Genomic DNA, 21,854 nt, shown 5'->3' with positions numbered 1-21,854 from the left:
GCTGTGCTAACAAGAAATGTTCCCAATCTCCACCACCGATAAGTGGTAGTAGAAACAATTTACATATTTCAATTTATGTCAGTAATGTTTTGATGTCTCACACAGACCATATCTCTTAGCAGTTTCCCAGCTGATCTACTCCTAATATCATTTATCTAACTATAGGCAGGATTAAATGACTCAGTATGTATAATTTCTATGTAACTTCATCTCATTCTAGAAAGAACATCCAGGAAAAATTAAAAATCAACCAAAATTTATTTAACACATCTTTATTTTTTTGCTTCTTTTTCCTTTCAAAGACCCTGTTCTCATTCGCTCTTGGGAAATTGGTCAATGCCATATGGTTAATATAATCAACCAAGTAAAGTTCTGCTTCAACTGCTAGTGTTCCCAGAAATATGTTCAACATATTTTTTGCTATGTCATTGCAAAGAATGAGTAACATGGCAGAACCAGACAAATAGAACCAATGTAAGAGTTGTTCTAAAATTAAAGGAGATAAGGATGACAGTAAGCATGTGAGTGCTTCTCAAATTATGCCTTTCTTTTCTGTCAACAAACCTGTCCTGTGAGAGTGAGACCTCTCCGGAGTCCCTATTCTCCACTCAGGGGAGTTTATATATACCTCACGCAAACTCACTTGTTCATGAAGAGTAACTCATCAGAGAATATGTAAGTTTCTCATATTTTTCTTATTTTATAAAATGTTTTGCTTCTCAGTAAACCTTTAAAAAGTTCTAACACCTGTAACACATGCTACATTTTTTCTCAGTTATCAGGAGCATTTGAAGCCATTTTTTGATGATCATTTTCAAGTAACCTGAGATAATATAAATGTTTCCAATATAAGTCCTTTTAAGAATATCCATCCTTATTTCCAACTCAAATTTTTCATTTAGCCTTGCCTTTGACATACAAATAGTAACATTTGTTCACTAAAACTTTCACATCATCAGTCACTAATTTCACTAAAAATGTCAATGTATGCAAATAGTATTGCTTAATGAGATAGATCTGTGTCTTAGATTTCCTTTTATTGAAACATTTGTCAATGTGTCAATGGTGAAAATCACATTGCACTAAATAAACATAACAAAGAGAGTTTTTATTACTATAAAAAAACAAGATCAATTTCAATAGCAGTTAAACAATTAAACTAATTGTTTGGATTATTCAATACATATTATATATGACATGCCTGATATGCTGCACATTATAACACATTATAAAATGTCTATTAGTTAAAATTATTTGGAAAGCAAACTGTCTTCATTAAATTAATTTCTGGTAGTGTCAATATATCTTTAAGTAGCAGAAAGTTGTAGTAGAAATAACTTTATTATTACATAACCATGTTTTAAAATCCTGCATGTCCCACTTACTACTTTGAACTAATCTTTACAAAATCTTCACTTGCATCAAAGTGATATATGAACTAAAAATACCTTCTTTTTGTTAAAAAGTACTTGGCACATAATTCATTCTCTCTTCTTTCATGTTTATTAAGAACATTTAAAAAGTAGAAGAAGCTATATATTAAATAATAAAGATAAGCAATATAATTCAAGGTCTTTAGTGACTTTAATAATTGATCAATAATCATTTGTAGTGTTGACAATATTGATAGTGAACATAATGACCAATATTATTTCAACATTTACCAGTATTTGGAGACTTGATCATTATTTTCAATGTTGCTTAATAACACCAATCTCAAATTGAAACACCTTAGTCTCCTCTGGCTTCTAATTTAGGTTCATGACTGTTATTTTCCAGCTCCTCATTTGCCCTTGGTGAGCTGCATTGTCCATTTATGGGTCATGAGTTGCTTATAGAGCACATAAAGGTGGATGCTCTTTAAGGCAGACGATATTGGACAAAAGAACTTCAGTAGTTGTCTCTTTCTTCAATGGGGACCCAAGGCCTGGGAGAGGGCTACTACATACATATATATAAAAGATGAAGAAATTTGGAGCATAAGCAGTACCAAGTTTGTGACTTCCTGTTATAGTTCACCTTACACTAAAATCAGCTTATAATGATAAAAATCCATCAGAAAGACATACCAATTACAAATCTTTATGTACATAATACTAGAGTTTCAAAATACATCAAGTAAAAACTGACAATTGAAAGAATAGACAAATCAGCAATAATAGTTTGAGTCTTTACTATTCCATTTTCAATTATAACTAAAACAACTAGATAAAGATCAACAGGAAAATAAAATACATGAACACTATAAACTCACTACAGGAGAACAGAGGGAAGATCATGTGAGAACACAGCAAGAAGACTACCATCTGCAAGTCAAGATGAGACAGGTCTCAGAAGAAAATAAACATGTCAAGGTGGATTATTAGTTTCCAGAATGATAAGAAAATGAATTTCTGTTGTTTAAGTTACCCAAGTCTTTTACGTTTTGTTAAGGTACCCTCAGCAAAGTAATACAAACAACCTTAACTCAAGAGTCTGACCACAGTGCTAACCACTAGTCTACAGTATTGTGGATTACAAGGTTATTTTCATTTGCCCTTGATTTTTAAATACTTATGAGTTGCTCTAATCTATCTGTATTATTAACACTCACATTGAAGTTTTTATCCAGATGATTGTAGAGAGCTATTTTGGGATCTAAAAGTCACCTTAGGTTATGAGTAACTTGTGATAGGTTTTGTGTTGGTCCATGAATCATAAATCTTAGACCACCCCTCACTCTAGACCACCCATTATAAAAGGTATAAAATAATTTTGTTAAGAAATTATTTTAGAGACAACTTGGAAGTTCTCAATGCTAAAAAAGAATAGATATATAAAGAATCCCCCTTGAGTAATTTGATTGTTGCCTCCTTTTATCTTACCAGGATTTCATCTCCACTATGTGATTATTTAAAGAAAGAATCCAGGGAAAATGACAGCCTCCTTATTGACATTCTGTGTATCCATGACTTCAGAAAATTCTGCTTAACATAAAAGAGTACATAGACAGCAGGTGAAATCTGAGAGCTTTTTGCTTAGACAAATATAAATTAACTGCAAGAAAAAATAAATGACTAAGTAATTGTGATTCCAAAAAAAAGAGCTTAATGTGAAACACCTTACTTAATGTGCATCAAAGTTGTCTAAAACATTTATTTTTATTTATTTTTTAAAAAAGACTTTATTTTAAAAGGGGAAGGGAGGGAGAGAGGGCAACATCAATGTATGAATGCCTCTTACACATCCCCTACTGGGGACCTGGTCCACAACTCAGGTGTGTGCCCTAACTGGGAATCAAATGGGTGAGCCTTTGTTTTGCAGTCCAATACTCAATCTCCTGAACCACACCAGCCAGGGCTAAAACATTTATTTTTAAATAAGTAAGTATTTAGCTTCTTACACGTGTAAGATTTTCTTTTCTTTGTTTTAATTTTCAATATTGGAACATATTGCATTGAGGCACATGTCAAAATTATCGGTGATTAAAAAACACATCACAAAGGGAGCAGCAAAATTCCTACAATATACTTTTCTTAAAAACTAAACTAGGCTTATTATTCTGATGCTTTTATTCTGTTAGAGTTCGAAGTTCCTATAATGGTGATCAATTTCAAAGGCTTCTTGTGTATTGATATGTAAATATGCTGACAATATTTCCCTTTACAAAACAAGTAAAAATACTATATTTTAAAAAGAGAATGCTAAACTGACAAGAAAATAACAGGAATCCTCAGATGATAAAACAAGATAGGTATAAAAATCCAAGAAAGAATATCAAATATTAATGACAACTATTGACCTGAGTATTTTTGCTGATTCTGTTTCACCTAAAGTTTTGGTCTGAATCGTTACTGAAGGTACAGGAGACAAAGCAAGAGCCCTGTACAAGATCGGCATATTTGAAACGCAGGACAATGAATGAAGTTGGGACTACCTAAAACCAAGGTTAGACGCTGAATGAAGAAGGGAAACACTTGATCTCCGTCATTCACTACTAAAAACACCAATTCTATGTAGGTTAAGGATTAAATGTGAGAGGCAAAAAAGTAAAATATTCTGGAAAACAAAGGAAGAGCACATTTCTTAAAGAAAAAAACAGATTTCAAAGGTTTTAATATTAGAAAATAAAAAAGACTTAAAATGAATAGTTTGGCACCCAAATTTACACCCATAAAACAAAATCTATGAAATTTATCATGAAGAAAGAAATAAAAATAAAATGAAATTAGTGAAACAGGACACAAAGGTACAATAGAATTTCAACTAAGCTATGTAAACAAGGCTTATAGCAATAGTAATAAAAGAATTTAGTGATGAGTAGTAGAAAGGAAATATATGTATTTTTAAAAAGTGAAGATTATTATAAAATGTAGGCAAATAAATTTGAAAACTTTGTAGAAAATGGTTAAATTCTTAGAAAAAGAGATACAATAACCAAAACTTATACAACTAGAAGCTAAAAATTTCCATAGTCCTCCAATCATTGAGGATACGGGATTAAGAGTTTAAATATTTACAGCAGGAAAATACCAGTTCCAGATAATTTTAATTGCATTCTACCAAACATTCGAAAAAGAAATAATCCAATCTTATCTGAACTGTTTGTAAAGCTAAAATTTTTAGAAATATACACATAAATAGTAAAACTATAGAGAAAAAAGTTAATAATCAACATGTTTTGGATAATCTCCTGAAAGCAGGAATAAGAGGGCATTATGTAGGAAGTCGAGGATTTCAGACTATTGATAATGGCTTTATATCTTTTATATCTTAGGGTGAGTGGTGGATATGTGGGTACTTCTGTTATTCTGTGTGTGTGTGTGTGTGTGTGCGTGTGTGTGTGTGTGTATAATGTACAGAATACATATATACTATAAACTTTCTATCAGCAATATTAAAATGGCTTCGAACAAAAACATTTTAAGATTTTTATTTGATTATTCAATAAATGATACATTCATAAAATTCAACAATGAAAAAATGTAGAAAGATAAAAATGAAAATTTCCTTCCCATCTTTGTTTCAATCCACCCAGTTTCCAACTCTCCTCACAACCAATGTATTAATTCCTTTATATTCTTCTGCATTTCCTTAATATATAAACAAAATATATATTTTCATTCCCTTACCCACTTTTTTACATTGAAAATAACATTTTCTGACTATATCTCAGAAACCTTTTTTTCAGTATATAAAGTGTTCCCTCATTTTTTAAGATTTGTATAGTATTCTGGTTTATTTAAATAGATTGTATCAGATCTGTAATGTGTCTTTTCTATGGATGTCATATATTCTTTTAACATTTTTTCTATTTCTCTGTTCTTGCTGTTATCCTTTGAATATCCTTGGAAGTATTTTTGAATATATCCTATGAAATATTTCTCATGTGTGTGAGTACATTTGAAGGATAAATTCCCAAAAGTGGAGCAGCTAGGTGAAAGTGCACTTCCTTTTGTAGGTTTGATAGATATTGCCAAATTGTCATCTATCCTAAAAGCAATGTTAGAGAGAGCTTATTTCCCTTTTGCCTCCTGGAGAGAGAGTGTGTCATCAATCTACTCCATAGTTTGAATTTCTACTTTTCTCATTTGGAGTGTGTGATAGAATCTTTTTATATTTTTAGAAACACTATATTTTCTTATCTGTGAACAATCTGTTTATATCAGCTGCCCATTTCTCTACTGGGTTTTTCTTTTTCTTATCAATTTCTAGAAACCTTTTAATGTATTAGAGAACTTGACTCTAAGTCTATGATATGAATTAAAATTTTTTTCCCAACTTTTCATTTATCATACTCTAGTTTCTCTTCAGATTATATAAATCTTTTGCCTTTCACCAACTTCTCATTTGTCTTTTGACATGCCTTATAATTTTTTCCATGCAGAAATTTTTGAATTTCATTGATTCAAATGTATTTTTTCTTTTTAAAATTTGAATCATAGGTATAAAGCCCTCTATTCTAAGATTATCAAGGCATTCTTTCATGCTTTCTACTAATACATTAATGTTTCCTTATTTTTATTTGAAAATTTTTAACATGTTTGAAATTTATTATAATGCATAGTATGTTGTATGGAGCTATGCTTTTTCTAATCATAAATTATTTTCTCAAAGAGAAATAATATTTAAAGTAGATTACTATCAACTTAGAATATAATAGCATTATAGCTGTTTTTAATCATAATTTATGTTCTCAAACAGAAATAATATTTAAAGTAGATTAATGTCATTTAAAATACAATAGTGTCATAAATACAATTGTTTTAAGACAGTTTGCATTATTTTAAGCCAGAATGACTCTCTGTAACATGTATATTCTCAGTGTGGGTCTAATATAAAGTTTTTGCACATTATTTTAAAGGTCATGAGAAAGCAGTTAAAAAGTCAGGTCAAATGATATTGGCCACGTAACCCCAAAGTGACCCTTTCATTAACTCATCAATAGCAATGCTGATATAACCTCAGGCATAATCAGAAGCAGTCTTTTTACTCTCTTTTAATGAGCTGAAATAAATATGTTGCATTCTTAGATTATTAACCAGTTAAAATCCACACTTCTCTCCAATATTTTTTAAAGATCTTATTTATTTATTTTTAGAGAGATGGAGAAGGGAGGGAGAAAGAGAGGGAGTGAAACATCAATGTATGGTTGTCTCTAGCACACCCCACACTGGGGACATGGCCTGCAACCCAGGCAAGTGCCCTGACTGGGAATCAAACCAGCGATGCTTTGGCTCGCAGGCCTGCATTTAATCCACTAAGCTACACCAGCCAGGGCTCCAATATATTTTTTTAAGATTTGAGAATCCAATCTGTTAAAGATTCCAGCCCATAAAATTCTTATAGTAAATCCTATGATAAAAGCATATCATAAGGTAATAGTTAGGAGAAACACCTGAGTGAACCTGTGGGGAAACTCTCTCCCAAATAGTACCACAGCTCTTCTATGAACCACAAAGTTGCTTGCCAGCCATTATGATAGCAAAAGTCTCCAACATCCTGGCCTCCTACTTGCTTTAAATCATTGACAAATGAAGAAAAGATAGTCAAGAGTTAAGTTGAGTAGCTATATTGGGTTGCACCCCATCCCATTTTCTTGAAATCAAGGAACACATACATCTAAATGCATGATAGCTTCATTTAGTAACTACCGTTTTATTTAGACATAGGCTTGAGAGAATTTCATCTTGCTGCAAGACTGGGCTCTCTATTGATTGCTAAAGTGCTGAAAGACTGGGAAGTGTGGATATGTACAATCTGTTTCTAATTTGAATGTCCCTGAGTGTTGTCCTCTTTGCGTTAGGAGCTATTTACCTAATACTGGTGGAGAATTCCAAGCACAGAAAATGGTGTGGAGAAAATGAAATGAGGTCATACGCAGGGAGAACACATTCAAAGCAACAGCAATATCACCAGACTGGTTAAGCCTTGGTTCTAGTACCAGCATTTCCCTTAATTACTTGTATGACTTCTAGGAAGATAAATCTGATGGGTCTCCACTTAAATGGTAACGAAATAAGCAATTTGTATTATTTAATCTTTAAAGTATATTATAACAGTAGCATTTATTATTCTCAAGGAAATCAGAAAGATAAGTAGTTTTTGGCTGTGGTGAGGGGGCCATGCCTGAGGGATAAGAAAACTTTTTTACTTAGGTGTTACTAATTATCTTTCTGTTACATTAAATTGCCAAATATCTTCATACGTATTCCAAGTTAAAATATGTATATTTCTATATTTAGTTTTTTAAAGAATTAAATGTATATCGATAGTTTGTTTTACTATTACTGAGAAAAATTTGTTAAAACATCTTTATAATTCCCATTAAATGACAAAAGATCAGCTATGGCAAAATAAAGCTTAAAATCCTTTGCAGCTTAAAATGCTGTCAAACACCTTTTGTTGTGTAAAAATCACTATTTCTTCCTAGAGACTAGCTAAAATCTTCACTATATAATGATGAGGGAAATAAGATTACAAAGACTCTATAAACAAATAATACAAAAAAAAATAAGCAATCTGAAAGATGTCCACACTCACATCCAGAAACAATACAGTATCCATTTTTTTTCTTCATAAATGTAATGGATCCATTGTTGATGGTCTGAAATACTCCTTTGTGAAAGTCAGTATGTGAAATGAGATTCTATTTTTCTGTTCATTAATTAACATGACACCCTGTGTCCCCTAACCCAGGCACTCTCCTTTAGTGATTTTCCGTATAAATAGAAACAGGAAAACTGCATGTTTCCTTTAGATAGAAATTATTTGCTGTTTTTCCTTCATTTTATAAAAGGATATTTATTAACTAATGGCTTCTCCTAATGGAGTTATAACTAATATTTATGGTATCCTCTACTCTATCCATACATTGAGATTTTTCTCATGACAGCCCATGAAATCTTTTCAAGGTTTTTTATACATCACCACTTTCTAAAAAGCAAAACTTTTCATTAAATTACATATAGCAGCTAGAACTAATCTTTTCAACACTACCTGACTTAGCACCTCTGGAACCCTTACGGTTGGAACTCCCTTTATTGTGCTCTTTCTCAGAATTTGTTTAATATTTGGTTCTTTTTTTTTCCTTTTCTGATGAAAATCAATGTCCATTTTTCAGTTATAATGAATTAAAGCAATACAGAATTTACCTTAAAAGGGACAAAACCGGGCAGGACCTGGCAGCTCTGGAGGACCCTGGAAGACACGTTGCATTTCATTTTCCCTGAGCATCTGTAGGCCTGACAACCAATGCCCACACTGAGAAGAAAGGAAGCAACCAAAGAACCCGAATAGCCATCCCCAAAACAGCATTGGTGTGAGGAGACTATGTTGCATTTTCCTAGTAAAAGAAGAAACAGATCATGAAATCTAGCTCATACTGCTGATACCCCATTGCACAGATGAAGAAACAGTGCCAGAGGCCACTTGAATTAAATTTAAAATGCCAATGACAGTATATAACTTCATCTGCTTTTTGTACGCCTTCTCCACCAGAATGTGACTTTCAGAAGGCCAGGGCCTTTGTTTGTTTACTGCTCTATCCCTGGAGGCTAGAACAGTGTGTGGAGCAAAGTGCTCAATAAATATTTGTTAATGTTAAAAATAAAATAAACTGAAATCGTCATCAAATTCGCTCTACTGATGCAAGGGTAGAACTTTATAACTGACTCTGGCTTGCATCTCCATTCTATCATTCTACAATTGAAGAAGTGATTTTCCAGTGGTTTGAACTTATATCAATTTTAGCAAATATATGTGTTAAATCAACAGTAACTTCCAAATAACATTGCAATGTAGCCACACATTTAAAGTCCATTTAAAAGCATTTTATACTTCCAAAACTAACACCAATTTCATTTGTCTCCATATTTAAATGACAAATTTATTCATAACTATTTGATATGATATGTTTTTAAAACTTATAGGAATTTTTTTTACATTAAAAATGTATTAGGACATTATGCACATTCACACTTCTGAATTTGAAATTTCATTTGGTGACATTTTATTTAACATAACTCCATTCATCCTCAGAAATCAAAAAGGACATAAAGTAATATAGACATGAAACATTTAATACTGTGGTTTCAAGAATATAATAGTGACCTATAAAATTTCAAAATCGATTAAAAAGTTGAGAAAATTGATAAAATTTACCAAGGAACATATTCCTAGAATTCAATTACAAAAAAAAATTTATGAAAAAAACAAAATTCAGTAAAAGATAACATGTATTACACGTGTATGCTTGAGCTCCAATCTTTTATTTTGGAAGTGATGCTAAACACATTCTTGAAGATTGGCAAAAGAGCATGGCAATGACAAATGGCTTCCATATACAGACTCTCAAGACTCATGTAGTAAGAAACACAAAAAAATTCTACCTCCTTTATAACAAGAACCATGTAGTCTGGTCTCAATAGAAGGTCTTCCAAATTACTCATTAACCCTGATTGCCATATATGTATGTAATTAACACGAAACATGATCTATATTGATTACCAACATGCTACGTAGTACCCATCTCAAAGCCAATAAAAGACTAGTTTGTCTGTCTTTTGAAAACATTTTCAAACATCTATCCTTATTTTTTCTCCCCCTCTTCCTTTTCCTTTCTAGTAAAAGTGCATAGGCATTTTCTCTTAGTCTGACCTCCAATATTGGAAAAATAATGGTCTTTTAACTTCCCACAATTATTTAGCATAGAATTAACTATTAACTCAAACAAACTTTTCATCTGAGGTATCTTGTTGTCCCTCCAAGAGTACGTATAAGTCATGCATATGGTATATTACCTAATAATCTTACAGTAGTTTCCACAGATGAAGCTCAAACACTGGTGGAAAACTTAGGTTTGGGGGTAGAGACCAGAACTGTAGAGAGGGGTGATACAATTCTTAGTCATGATTCCATCATCATTATCAGAGAAAGAAAAATTCCCCCTTTTAAGATAAATAACAAAAGATGTTTCTTACTAAGAAAAAGTTCTCTCCTTAAATGCATACGACTGGCTACTATATAACTTGCTGAAATAAATTAAGATTTTCATGCAATCTTTTTGGGCGTGCTACTAAATTTCAGGCACTATTCAAGGCACTGATAAACCGATAATGCAATAGTAAATAAGACAAACAGGCTGTGTGGAGTTCACATTCTATTAAGAAAAATTTTTAAATAAATAAAATCAATAAGCTATGTGGTATATTAGGAGGGGATAAAAGCTATAAAAAAATAAAGTGGAAAAAAGAAATATAAAAAACTATATGTCCATGTATTTTAAATAGGAAAATCTAGAGAGTTCTAAGAAGGTGACGTTTGAGCAAAGATCTGAAGGAGATGAGAAAATTTTTCATGAGGATATCTGGGGGAAAGAGGCAGAAAGAGAAGTGCAAAAATTCTGATGTGGAGGGATGCTTGGCAAGTTCTGGGTAATGCAAGGATGAGTTTGGCAAGAGAATAAAGAGAAAATGTTCTTAAGAGATGATCCAGGAAGAGTCAAGGTCAGAGGTGAGAGGATATATTATGTAGGGCTTCAGAAACAAGAAATTGAAGTATTTAATAATTAATTTTGCATTGTACAGACAAAAGTGCCAACCCAATCAGAAAATATACTCTCCGGCTGCACTGGTGCTTACTAACTTCATATTGGCCCTCCTGACACTCGGTTGTAAGGACTTGGTTGGTACTCTTGCAGAAGATTTTTGAGAAAAGTGAAATGATCTGAGTGAGCTCACTCTTAATCATGTGTTGTAACCTGACCTCAGGGGCCAAGGGCAAAGCAAGAAGGCTAGTTTTTTGATTGTTAAAATATAACAGGTGGCGATAAAGTTGAACTCTTGGTCTGACAGATGATTTATAAAGTGGTCAATGTGGTTTTACATACTTTGAAAGAAAGCCAACAATATCTGCTAGTTGATTAGATGTGACTGAGTCAAAGATTGGTGGAGAGCAAGAGAAGCTGACTTCAAAGTTTTAAGTTCTAGACACTTGAAGGTTAGAGTTGACAGTGAGATGGGAAGTCTAAAGGGGAAGCCAGGCCAAGGGGAAGGAAGAGAAGTTTGGTTTTGTAGATGTTAAATGTGAAACATCCAGTAGACATCAAAATAAAAATGTTTAGATATATGAATTCAAAGGCCAGGATACTACCAGTCTTCTCTATGAATCCATAATACAGAGAACATTTCATAGCTTTCTGGCACTAAAATCGTATCATTATATATTTTTAAATTTTTAGGTAAGAATTTATAAATCATCATGCAAATATTTCAGTTCTATGCAAGAGAGTCAATTATGTTTGTATGTATAAAATGTAGCATTTTTTCTTAAAAGGCAACAAAGCATTTATGGTTTCTATCTGACACTTGTATGATTCCAGTTATTCAAAAAAAGGAAAAGAGAACTTGCTTATTTTTATTTTTAGAGAGAGGTGATGCTATGACATGAGTTTTTGATGATGTCGTTACTGTGTGGAGACAGACCATCACATCGTCATGGCCTCTTTTCATTGGCCAAGTAGTTAACTCTTGATACCAGAAACCCATGGTATTTAAAAATAGTCTTCTGCGTTTACACTATAATTCCCTTTGGAGTGACAAGAAGTGAAGACCACATCTCTGGCTTTTCATGCACTCTTTGGTTACCCTGTGTTTATTCCCTCTCAGGATGCTTCCACAGTCACTGCTAGAAACTTGGGCTCCTACTGACATGGCTTTAGGAAGAGGTGGCAATACCAATTCTTGATAACCTCAAAAGTTGTACGGAAAAATCATCTGTGTTTGAGGTGAAGAAAGTAAAATCTGCTGTAGAGGGTTCTAGGTAAGTGACTTTTTTCTTCATTGATGGTCTTTTCATCCACAGGTAGATAAATGAGAAAAACTCACAGAAGATATAATGCATATTTATTGAGTGGGTATTTTTTTTCAAGTCAGGCTGAAAATTTTTATTTTACTTAATATTTTGAACTGGGATTATTTTAATAAGATTTATTAAAACAACACTTTTTATAATACAAATTTCAGCATTCAGTCACTTATCTAATCCAATAAATTATGTTATTTTATTTACTGATCACTGTCATTGTTATATGCAACTTAAAAGTTAATTTACATCTTTATTCAAACTAGCTTTGAAAGCTTGTATAAAAGTTTAGAATACTGAAAATATCATCTTGATAAAAAGAATTGTGTTTTTCCCTTTAAGCCCCAAACACTAAAATATCAGAAAATTTTGTGTATCCTCACCTAATAGCTACAATTTCTCTCATAATAAAGTTGTTGCTGTTTATTTTAGATGATATTTTAGAAATCCATTTCACAGATGCAACAAATCCAGTACTACCAAACTGAGCATTTGCCATATGCAAAATAAATGCTTCTTTAAAGCAGGAATATGTATTTATTCAAAAATTATATTATACCATTTATGATACTGTATTTAAATGAATATATTCCTCAAAAGATCAAAGTATTTGAGCCAAACAGTACTGTATTTAAACCTTGATAAGAATAGCTTAGTATTCTTATCAAGGATTTGTATAATGACCTCTTATACATCTTACTTTTTCTGGAAGTTTTGAAAACAAAAATTACTTGTTTTTTGGAGTTTTATTTATTTTTCAACAAATATGAAAACTATATTAGCAACAAAGACAATGCTTTGCACCTCTGTTATAAACCTATTATACATACTTTGCTGCAATTTCTCAAAAGATTTGAGGATCAATTCACTTTTAAAAGTTTTGTTAGAATTTATTTCACTGTTCCTTTATGTCCCTCTCATTCACTACAAGAAATAATTATGACAGAATAATAAATGCATTGATATAATTAAGGACAAAAATATTTGCATTTAAACTAAGTTGAACACTGACCAAACACCTTCTAAACTGTAACAATGTCCACTGTGAACTATAAAAGTGCATTTATTATATTTAAGTCTTATACTTATTTGGTTCCTAATTTTTAAAAAATTTTCAACAGTATCATTTTCACTCCTCCAGCACAACTTGAGTATTTCAATCCATAGAATTACTGTTTTATATATTTTCCTGATATAACTTTCCTAAAGGACCATAAACATGTCCATAACCCTTTAGGTTGTTTCTAGAAGAAAAGGAAGTCTGTCCCTGAAGTCTCATTGCCATGAGTCTAAGGGTTTTCCTTTTGTGAAGAGTAATAAGTATCTTCTCCAATGTCTAAAACAACTCTCCATTTTCTTGATGCATGAGAGACATTTCTGTTCCCTCAGGAACATTACAGATACTTCAAATGTTTAATTTAACAAAGTGACCTAGTTTACAAAATTAAAGGGACCCTAGCTGTTTGGCTTTTCTGTTTATGAATATATGAATTTTTAGTACTGTAAAGTAAACAAACATTTTATATGAAAAGACTTAAGAAATGTTTTTGCCTACATTTATGCAAACTATTATAGAAAGAGAAGAAATAATGCATGCCCACTTCAAAAACTTGCTTGCAAAACTCTATTTAATACCTGTATATTGTTTTAGCATAGTGCCAGGCTTGTCAATAGTGCATTCAAGTTACTGTATTGGACGTACACAATAAAGACTTACACTGTACAGGAATGCTTATAACAAGGCCTCAAATAGCCTTCTTCAAATGATAGCTATATTTCCTCTGTACCATATAATCGTAGTTACTTTTCGGAAGAGAGTACAGATACAATCCATGTTCTAGTATCACTGTTTATCTCATTTTTAAAGAGGCACTTCTCCATATTTCTTAGAGTATATTTTCATGATAATATCTTCCATTTAGAATATCAGTCAAGAATGTGTGCAACTGTCACTGACAACATAAAAGTTATTTATTGTTAAAACAGCTTTGGAAGCAGCTGCCCTGAAACATTGGAAGAAAGAAAAGATACAATAGAAGGCAGAGCAAATAGGGTAAGAGAAGTAAATGAACTACTGGCCTATTCTAAATCAAATGTCATAAATCTTTGATGTCTACATATTTTCAGTAAGAACATACCTTAAAAAAAACAAAGCATAGCTCTCAAAACTGACAGGCAAGTTCATCAGGGCAAATAGTCTAGTGTTTGTGTGTCGGTGTGTGTGAGTGGGCATGTACTATTACAGTTAAATTGAAAGATGGGGTGCTTATTTGCTAAGTTTTATAACAACAGACACAGCTACAAGACAAAAAATAAGGGGAAAAGTAGCTCCTACATGGTACTAGTTAGCTGAAGCTGAGGGGAAATTTTATAAACTTGACTAAGTATCTCTTGACTATGCAGCTTCAAACACATTCCTAGAAAATGAGTTTTCTCACAGGCTGAACTAGATACAGCTATTTCAACAGGCATCATTATTCCAATCTTGTGCATTCATTTTAAAATATTTTACACAATCCCACCAATTCTGAACTGCTCATTTGAAGAAGAGCAGATGAGCAACCATCCCTATTCAAAGTTTCCAAATGTGGGGCAGGGAGCCAGTGTGTATGATACTTTGTAATTAGATAGGTAGAGATATAAGAAATACGTCTGCCTAATTATTTTTATAGAATGCCAGTCTAATGACAGGGGAAAGAAGCTGACTATTCTAGTTGACATTTTTGAAGCTGGTAGAATTTTGAAAATTGGCAATAAATGAAAAGAGAAATCAATGAGAATGAAAAGTTCACTGCCTTCTGCACTTAGTTTGTTTGTATTTCATTCCAATGCACCATATTACCTACCACTTGCTTATATAGTACATAAAGCCCAACCCTGGGAAATGTGTGTCAGGTTGGCAAAACATGCAATAGTCAGGGTTCTTACACAGATAAGAGTTGTTGCAGCTTTTTATACTAAATTCATTCCCACCTCTATGATATTTATGAGTAGAACAGAGTACCTGAGAGTCATTAATCTTCCATACTTGACTAGACATTGGCATTTTTAAGGGATCTTTCATTCATGTTACTCATGTATATTTATAGGCTTTTACAAATATTAAATAGTTCATTGGTGATACTGTAGACTGTACTGATCTTGAATTTAAGATTTTTCATTATAGAATTACAACTGAAAAGTGTTAAGATTCTAGCTCAAAAGTGTGAAAAGGTTGATACACGTCTTTATTTTTGTTGGTTTCCAAGAGTTTCTGCAGATATTTTTCTTTCAAAAGAATATTTTAATGGTAAATTCTCAATATCAAAAATTACCAATCTGAAAAGGTGGTAAAATTCTTGATTTTTTTCACACTAGAATTTGAAATTTAAAGTAAGCTATTTAAAATGTGCTAAGAAGGCAGAATTTTTATGAAATAGAAACTTTCAATGACATAAGGATTATAGAGTATATTTAAACTATGTTATGCTATCTCAGATGCCCTCAGATGCTTTGGTTGTATCTCCTGGATGCAACATGTTCTTTCAATCTTTTCTGAAAAGAAAATCTGTACTTACAGGATCACTGGGATAATTCACTTAAATGTGAGAAAACCTTTATTATTCTTGATCACCTGATACTGCCTGCACTATGTAGAGACCTGTTGTTTAGAAAAATAGATTTCACTAAAATGGCATGGATTCAAGATTGTATTACGAATTGGAATTCCTTTCAATAGGTTCACTAAAAATCTGTTTTACTACACCTCATTTTCATTAACTTTAGAGAAAGTGGTTTTCCAAAGTTAGCATCTCATGTAATAATCGATATCATCTCTAAGACTGTTGAATAGGTATGTTTTATCTTACAAGCCTGTCACATCAAGGATTTATTATAGCTCAGCAAAAATATGTGTTTGTGTGCAAATAGGTGTTTTATAAACCAGTGTACAATAAATTAGAAATTAGCCCCTTATCTGTATGTAGCAATTTTTATGTTCAAAATTAGCTGTCCAAACACTGTTATGTATGAGTTCTCTTTCTCTTGGTCAAAAATTTTTGAGGGAGAAACATTCTTAAAGTACACCAGACAGTGATTCAGTGGGGTCTTGAATAAAGGACACATTGTGAAGACAGCAATTTAAAAAGAATCCACTCTCTTTCAAAATTCTGCATCTTAATTGGGAAAACATCCTTTTACAAGAATCCAGGAATTAAATAACATTGAAGAGTTCAAGTGTTCAGTGTACCAGATCAACTGCCATTCTTTGTCTCCAAAATACAAGGCCAGTGAGAGTCACTAGAATACATTTTCTGTGAAATGCAAATCACTAAACAGGAAATACATTTATCATAATAATTCCCTATAATCATCTAGTTCCTTGTGCCCATTAAAAGTACATTTGAATATGACAGAGTTTCAGAGAAAAACAATGAAACAACCACTATGAGAGCTGAAATATGGCTTCATAGGAAACAGGGCTACATTTAATTAGCTTTGATTATTCATGTGTCTTTTTTCTTGTTGTTACAGTTCACATCACTGGCAAGGACTCATAAGCCAAATTTTTCCATTTTTAGTTATTACCAAAACTTACAAACTTGACATAAAGATTACATTATATTTACAAAGAACTTGGCACTTACAGAATAAATTATTGACATTTTAATCCAGACCAGGGCCCCCATGGTTCAGGCAAATGGAAAAGCCTGATGTCTTATTATATATTATGCTACATTAACAAGAATAAATAAGTTTCCAGCTGGTAATTCCTCCACAGTGCTGTCTCTGTTGCTGAAAACAAGTACCTTTCTTTTCCAATCCATGGGAAATGTAGAGAAGTTATCAGTCCAGAGAGAGCAAAGGTTGCATGTTTTCTTCCTCATTTTTATCCATGCGTTTTAGGACGGTAGGATCCACTACTGATTGGGATCTGGAAACGATAGAGGCTCTGTCAGTGAGTTATTATCAAATAATCACATTCTCTTCTCTGCCTTTTCTCCGTTATTACTTCTCTCACTGATGCGCCTTATCGTCCTTTACATCAAGGGATTTATGAACTGAGGATGCTGAGCATCAATTTGCATTAGAGGAAACGATACCCTCTGGCCTCTAAATGGAATACACAACAGCAAAGGATTCTAAATACACAATAATGGGCTTCAGTTTTCCTATTCACAAAGGAGCAAGGGTCTTTTCTTTGAAAATGATAATTTGTAGTATAGGACAGATGTATTCCAAATGGGAAATTATTTCAGTGAAATTATTATTATGAGACATGAAATAGAAATTGTAGGAGCTTGTATTCCTGTCTTAAAGAGCTCTATGACACAAACTTAACATAAATGTGCATTTGTTTAAACATCATGTTTTTAATGATTATGTTAGGAAAATAGTTAAAATTTGAATGTGAGTTTTGTTCAATTTCCCACTGGAACATTAGAATAAAATCAATCTTACTCTTGAAATTTTGTGAAAATGTTTTAAGATTTTTTAAAAGTTAAAACCCTGAAGGGCTGAGTGAAAAAGATGAAAAAGGGATTAGGAAATACAAATTGGTTGGTACAAAATAGTAACATGGACATAAATATGGCATCGAGAATATAGTTAATAAGATTGTAATAACTATGTGTATAAATATGTGTGTATATATATATTTACAGTGTCAAGTGGGGGCAAGACTTACTGGGGGATCACTTTGTAAGTTATATAAATGTCTAATCCCTTTGCATATACCTGAAACTCATATAATATTGAATGTCAACTGTAATTTTAAAGTGTTAAAAAGAAGATTGAAGTCAAAACCCCTCTTGGTTAGGCAGTAACCCTTTATGATTAGGAAAGCAAATAATTTGAAAACCCCTTATACATGCCTTTGATAGCAGGTGGAAACAACATAAAACAGGAAAGGATGAAAGTTAATGAGACATGCTACTGTTGTGGCAGGAAGCTGCCATCATAATAGCTATAGCATTAAGGAAGCAGCTGCCCTTTTAAAATTCTCCGCGGTAATGAATTTTTCCCCTGCTGCTGCATTCCAGCCAATTGGCTAATGCTCTGCCTCTTAGCAGACCTCATTAACTTTCAAACAGAAAGACTATAAGCTAAACTACAACTGCACAGGCTAATGAAAAAGAAAAGCCATGGAACTAATTATCAAAGTAAAAATAATTACAAAGTGAACTGACATATCCAGTCCTTCTTTTAAACAAACTTAAATTCCTTTCTGAAGAAGGAATGAAAGGAAGGTGAGAATACTAATATGGTAATTTTATTTCCTAATTCATTTTTACCATTTGGTCTCAATGATAGGTATCAGATGCCTCTATCAGAAAGGAGATTGACTAAAGGCAAGTGTGTATGTATTTGCCTCTACTGTCTTTGGAATAAATAACTTTTTAAATTAAAACACATAATTTAAATTTATTTATCCAGGTATCATTTATTCATTTTTTATGCCTCTCCAATACTGTGCTAACCTTAGTGTTTAAGAAAAAATAGTAACATGGACATAAATGGATCCCAACTCCAGTTCTGCCACTTACTATCTCTGTGACCAAGGGAAGGCTGCTTAAAGTTGCTAAGATTTTGTTCCCTTATCTGTAAAATGGAGAACATAATAGCTACATCATACAGATGTATTGAAGATCAAATGCAATAATGCATCCATAAACCCCAGCACAAATTCTGGCAGCTAGCAAATGGTAGCAGTTAAGGAAATGATATATGGAATAGTATCGCCCATGTTCCAACATTAGCATCACCTAATTACATGTGGAAGTTACTTACCTTCTCTGCACTGGGTGTCCTCGTTAATAAGATGGGGACACTATTACCTTACTAGTTGTTTAGAAAAGCAAAGGCTTCAATACATAAAAACATTAGATAAGTTTTTGCATGTAGGAACAATAGATGTTAAGTATTATTCAATAAAACTTAAGGTCATGTCAGCATAACCATATTAGTATCATTACTCATTGCAACTGTTATGTGCCAGGCACTATCCTAGGTACTAGAGATATAAGGAGAAAGACACTTGCCCAGTTTAAGGCAGCCACAATCTAGTGAACTTTATACCACTTCATGTGACTATGCTATCCCTCCACGAATTTACACAGGGGGATCTAGTCTTTGTCTTATACATCCAGCTAAATTCACCCCAAGGGTTTATCTATAACTGTTTGGTGATGGAATGATTTTTTCCCCTCTCAACTTAAATATGAAAAAACTCAAAAAGAAGACAGAGGAGAAGAGAGCAAGGGGGAACGTAGGAACAGTGTCTCTTATCCTTTATGGAGGAACAGTTGTCATTCTCTGATGTGGAGAAGATAAGAGTCAAGTAAAACACATTTCTGAATCTCATTCTTTCACATGCTTTCAAATAGAACAAAATATTATATGATGCAAAGCCAGCACCAAACAAAGCATGTTGGAAATAATAATCAACCCATGTCAGAAGCAAGAAACTCAGAGTTGGGGAGATTGATGTGCTGTGAGCTGTCTGCAGGGAACAAAATGGCCTAATTAATTGGAGAAAAAAGTCTGGATCCATAAAGACTTCAAAGGGTGGATAGACTGAGCCAAATCTAACAACATAATGTTAATTGATTAAAAGTAATGTGCTTGGAGGAAAAAGCGAAACCTAGTAACAGAGAATTAGGAGAATATGGATCTAAAAGTAAAGAGACTTACTAGTTTTAGGCAGTGCACTGTGAGTTAGCAATGTGCTTTGGCTTCCCGAATGAGAACCACAGGGCAACAACAACAGAAACGAAAGGAAGCCCATAAAGTCCACACGGCAAATCCATAATTCCAGAACCTCAGTGCAAGTAGTACAAGTGTCAGATGTTACCTATTAAATTCTAAATACAACACTTAAAAGGGGCCAATGACAGACAGCAGAGGCCTCCTTCATTTTTCAACCAGTACCTAGCAAGCACCCTGTGTGTGCCAGGGCTTCCTCCAGGTACTGGGGATTCAGAAGAGAACAGGACAGACAAAGCTACTGAAGTCTCCATGAAGCTCACGTTGGGGGTGCATATAAAATTAAATAACATAAGCCATTTCACAGACTGGTAAGTGCTATGAAGAAAATAAAGGAAGTGATTGATAAGGAATGACTAGAATGAGGAGGAAATAGAACTGAATAAGACTTGGTGACTGAGAAAAATCAAAAGACCCTCTTCAAGAGATGACCTTTGATTGGGCCAGCCACTGTGCAACATAGGAAAAGAACATTTCAGCCAGATATGAGAAGTATAAAGACCCTTAGGCAGGAACAAGCTGGAGAAGCTGAAAGAGGATAAACAAGGATGCTGGGTCTGAAAAGTGGAGAAAGACAGAAAAGGTAAACAAACTTAGAAAAGAGAGGTAGGCAGGAGCAGATCATGTACCACAAGGTAAGCCATGATATGGAGTTGATTTTATATGTATAATCAGCAGTCATTAAAAAACTTAAAGCAGAGAAATAAAATAATCTGTTGCCATGTGGATAATTAAAGAAGGTAGAGGAGCAGTGTAGGGGTGGAGGCAAAGGCAGCAGGTAGGCAGTTTTGGAGTTAGTGAAGGTAAGCAGAGTGTGGGTGATGGGGGTGTAGCCAAGGTCATAGAGGATGTGCTCAGAGGAGGGGATAATGTTAGTTAATACATCACAGAAGGAGCGGCTTAAGAAAATGAACATAGTTAATGGGCCAAGGAAAAGATGAGGGGACACTTATGACAACTGTCTTTGAGTCTTTATATAGCTCAGTTCTAGAGTGAGGGCTCTCTCTGTCATAATATCACAAACGGGTAGGTAGAGTGTATGTCAGAAACACAGAAGACTTATAACTCATGGGTTAGAACCCTGTTTCATTACATATAGACTATGTAATTTTGGAGATATGATATCAGTTTAACAAGGTTGCTCTGTGGATTAAACAAATTAATATAAACAAAAAAGAGACTAGTAAGGCCTAATTTGTGGAAAGCAAATGATAGATTGCAACACTAATATTAAGATTATTATTTTTATAAGAAGAAACCTATTCTGAGTCCATGTATTTTCAATATTTTTATTTTAGAAAACTTTTTTTGAGAATTTAATGAAATATATGCCTTTTCTCTAGAAAAATATACTCTTTTTTTCCACACCTTTCCATACACAGCTTTGAAGACAACCTTTCGCACTTAATAGACCTCTTGAAGGGTCCATCCATGAATCCCTTTGGTTAGAGAGCAGAACTCAAATTATAAAGTCCCATTTTAAGAAAGGAGTTGAGAAAGCTGAACTTGGTTTAAACATGAGCTTGGTGACCAGTGGAGAAATTAAAACTGGAGATGTCATCAGCCTTTTCATTCTCTCCAAGGAGTGGTGGAGCAGAAAGGAAGACATCACACACATATCAACAGCAGCAAAAAAGAAAAAGCCAGCTCAAAGATCTGGGGTGCCACGTATGAGTCACAGCAATGACAAAGGACCAGAAGGCTTTCACCAGAGAAGGATGCATGACAGCGTTTGGGATGACATGTAAGATGTGTGTGGTCCCTCCTGA

General features: G+C 33.2%; 1 protein-coding gene across 2 annotated transcripts in view; it reads right to left on the bottom strand.

Annotated features, from left to right (window-relative positions):
- Nucleotides 1-13,531: 13,531 nt before the first annotated feature.
- CLVS2 (clavesin 2) overlaps nt 13,532-21,854 on the bottom strand; it is a 62,659-nt gene continuing 54,336 nt past the window's right edge. For both annotated transcript variants that reach the window (XM_045842509.1, XM_045842510.1), the window contains one exon: nt 13,532-17,254. In XM_045842509.1, coding sequence (XP_045698465.1) covers nt 17,167-17,254 — 88 coding nt within the window. In that variant the 3' untranslated portion in view covers nt 13,532-17,166. The remainder of the gene's footprint in view (nt 17,255-21,854) is intronic.

This window comes from Phyllostomus hastatus, unplaced genomic scaffold, assembly GCF_019186645.2.
Source record: "Phyllostomus hastatus isolate PE091 unplaced genomic scaffold, TTU_PhHast_1.1 phas_contig_40, whole genome shotgun sequence".
Taxonomy (NCBI): Eukaryota; Metazoa; Chordata; class Mammalia; order Chiroptera; family Phyllostomidae; genus Phyllostomus; species Phyllostomus hastatus.
Note: the sequence above shows the minus strand (reverse complement) of the source record. Positions and strands in the feature narration are given on the sequence as shown.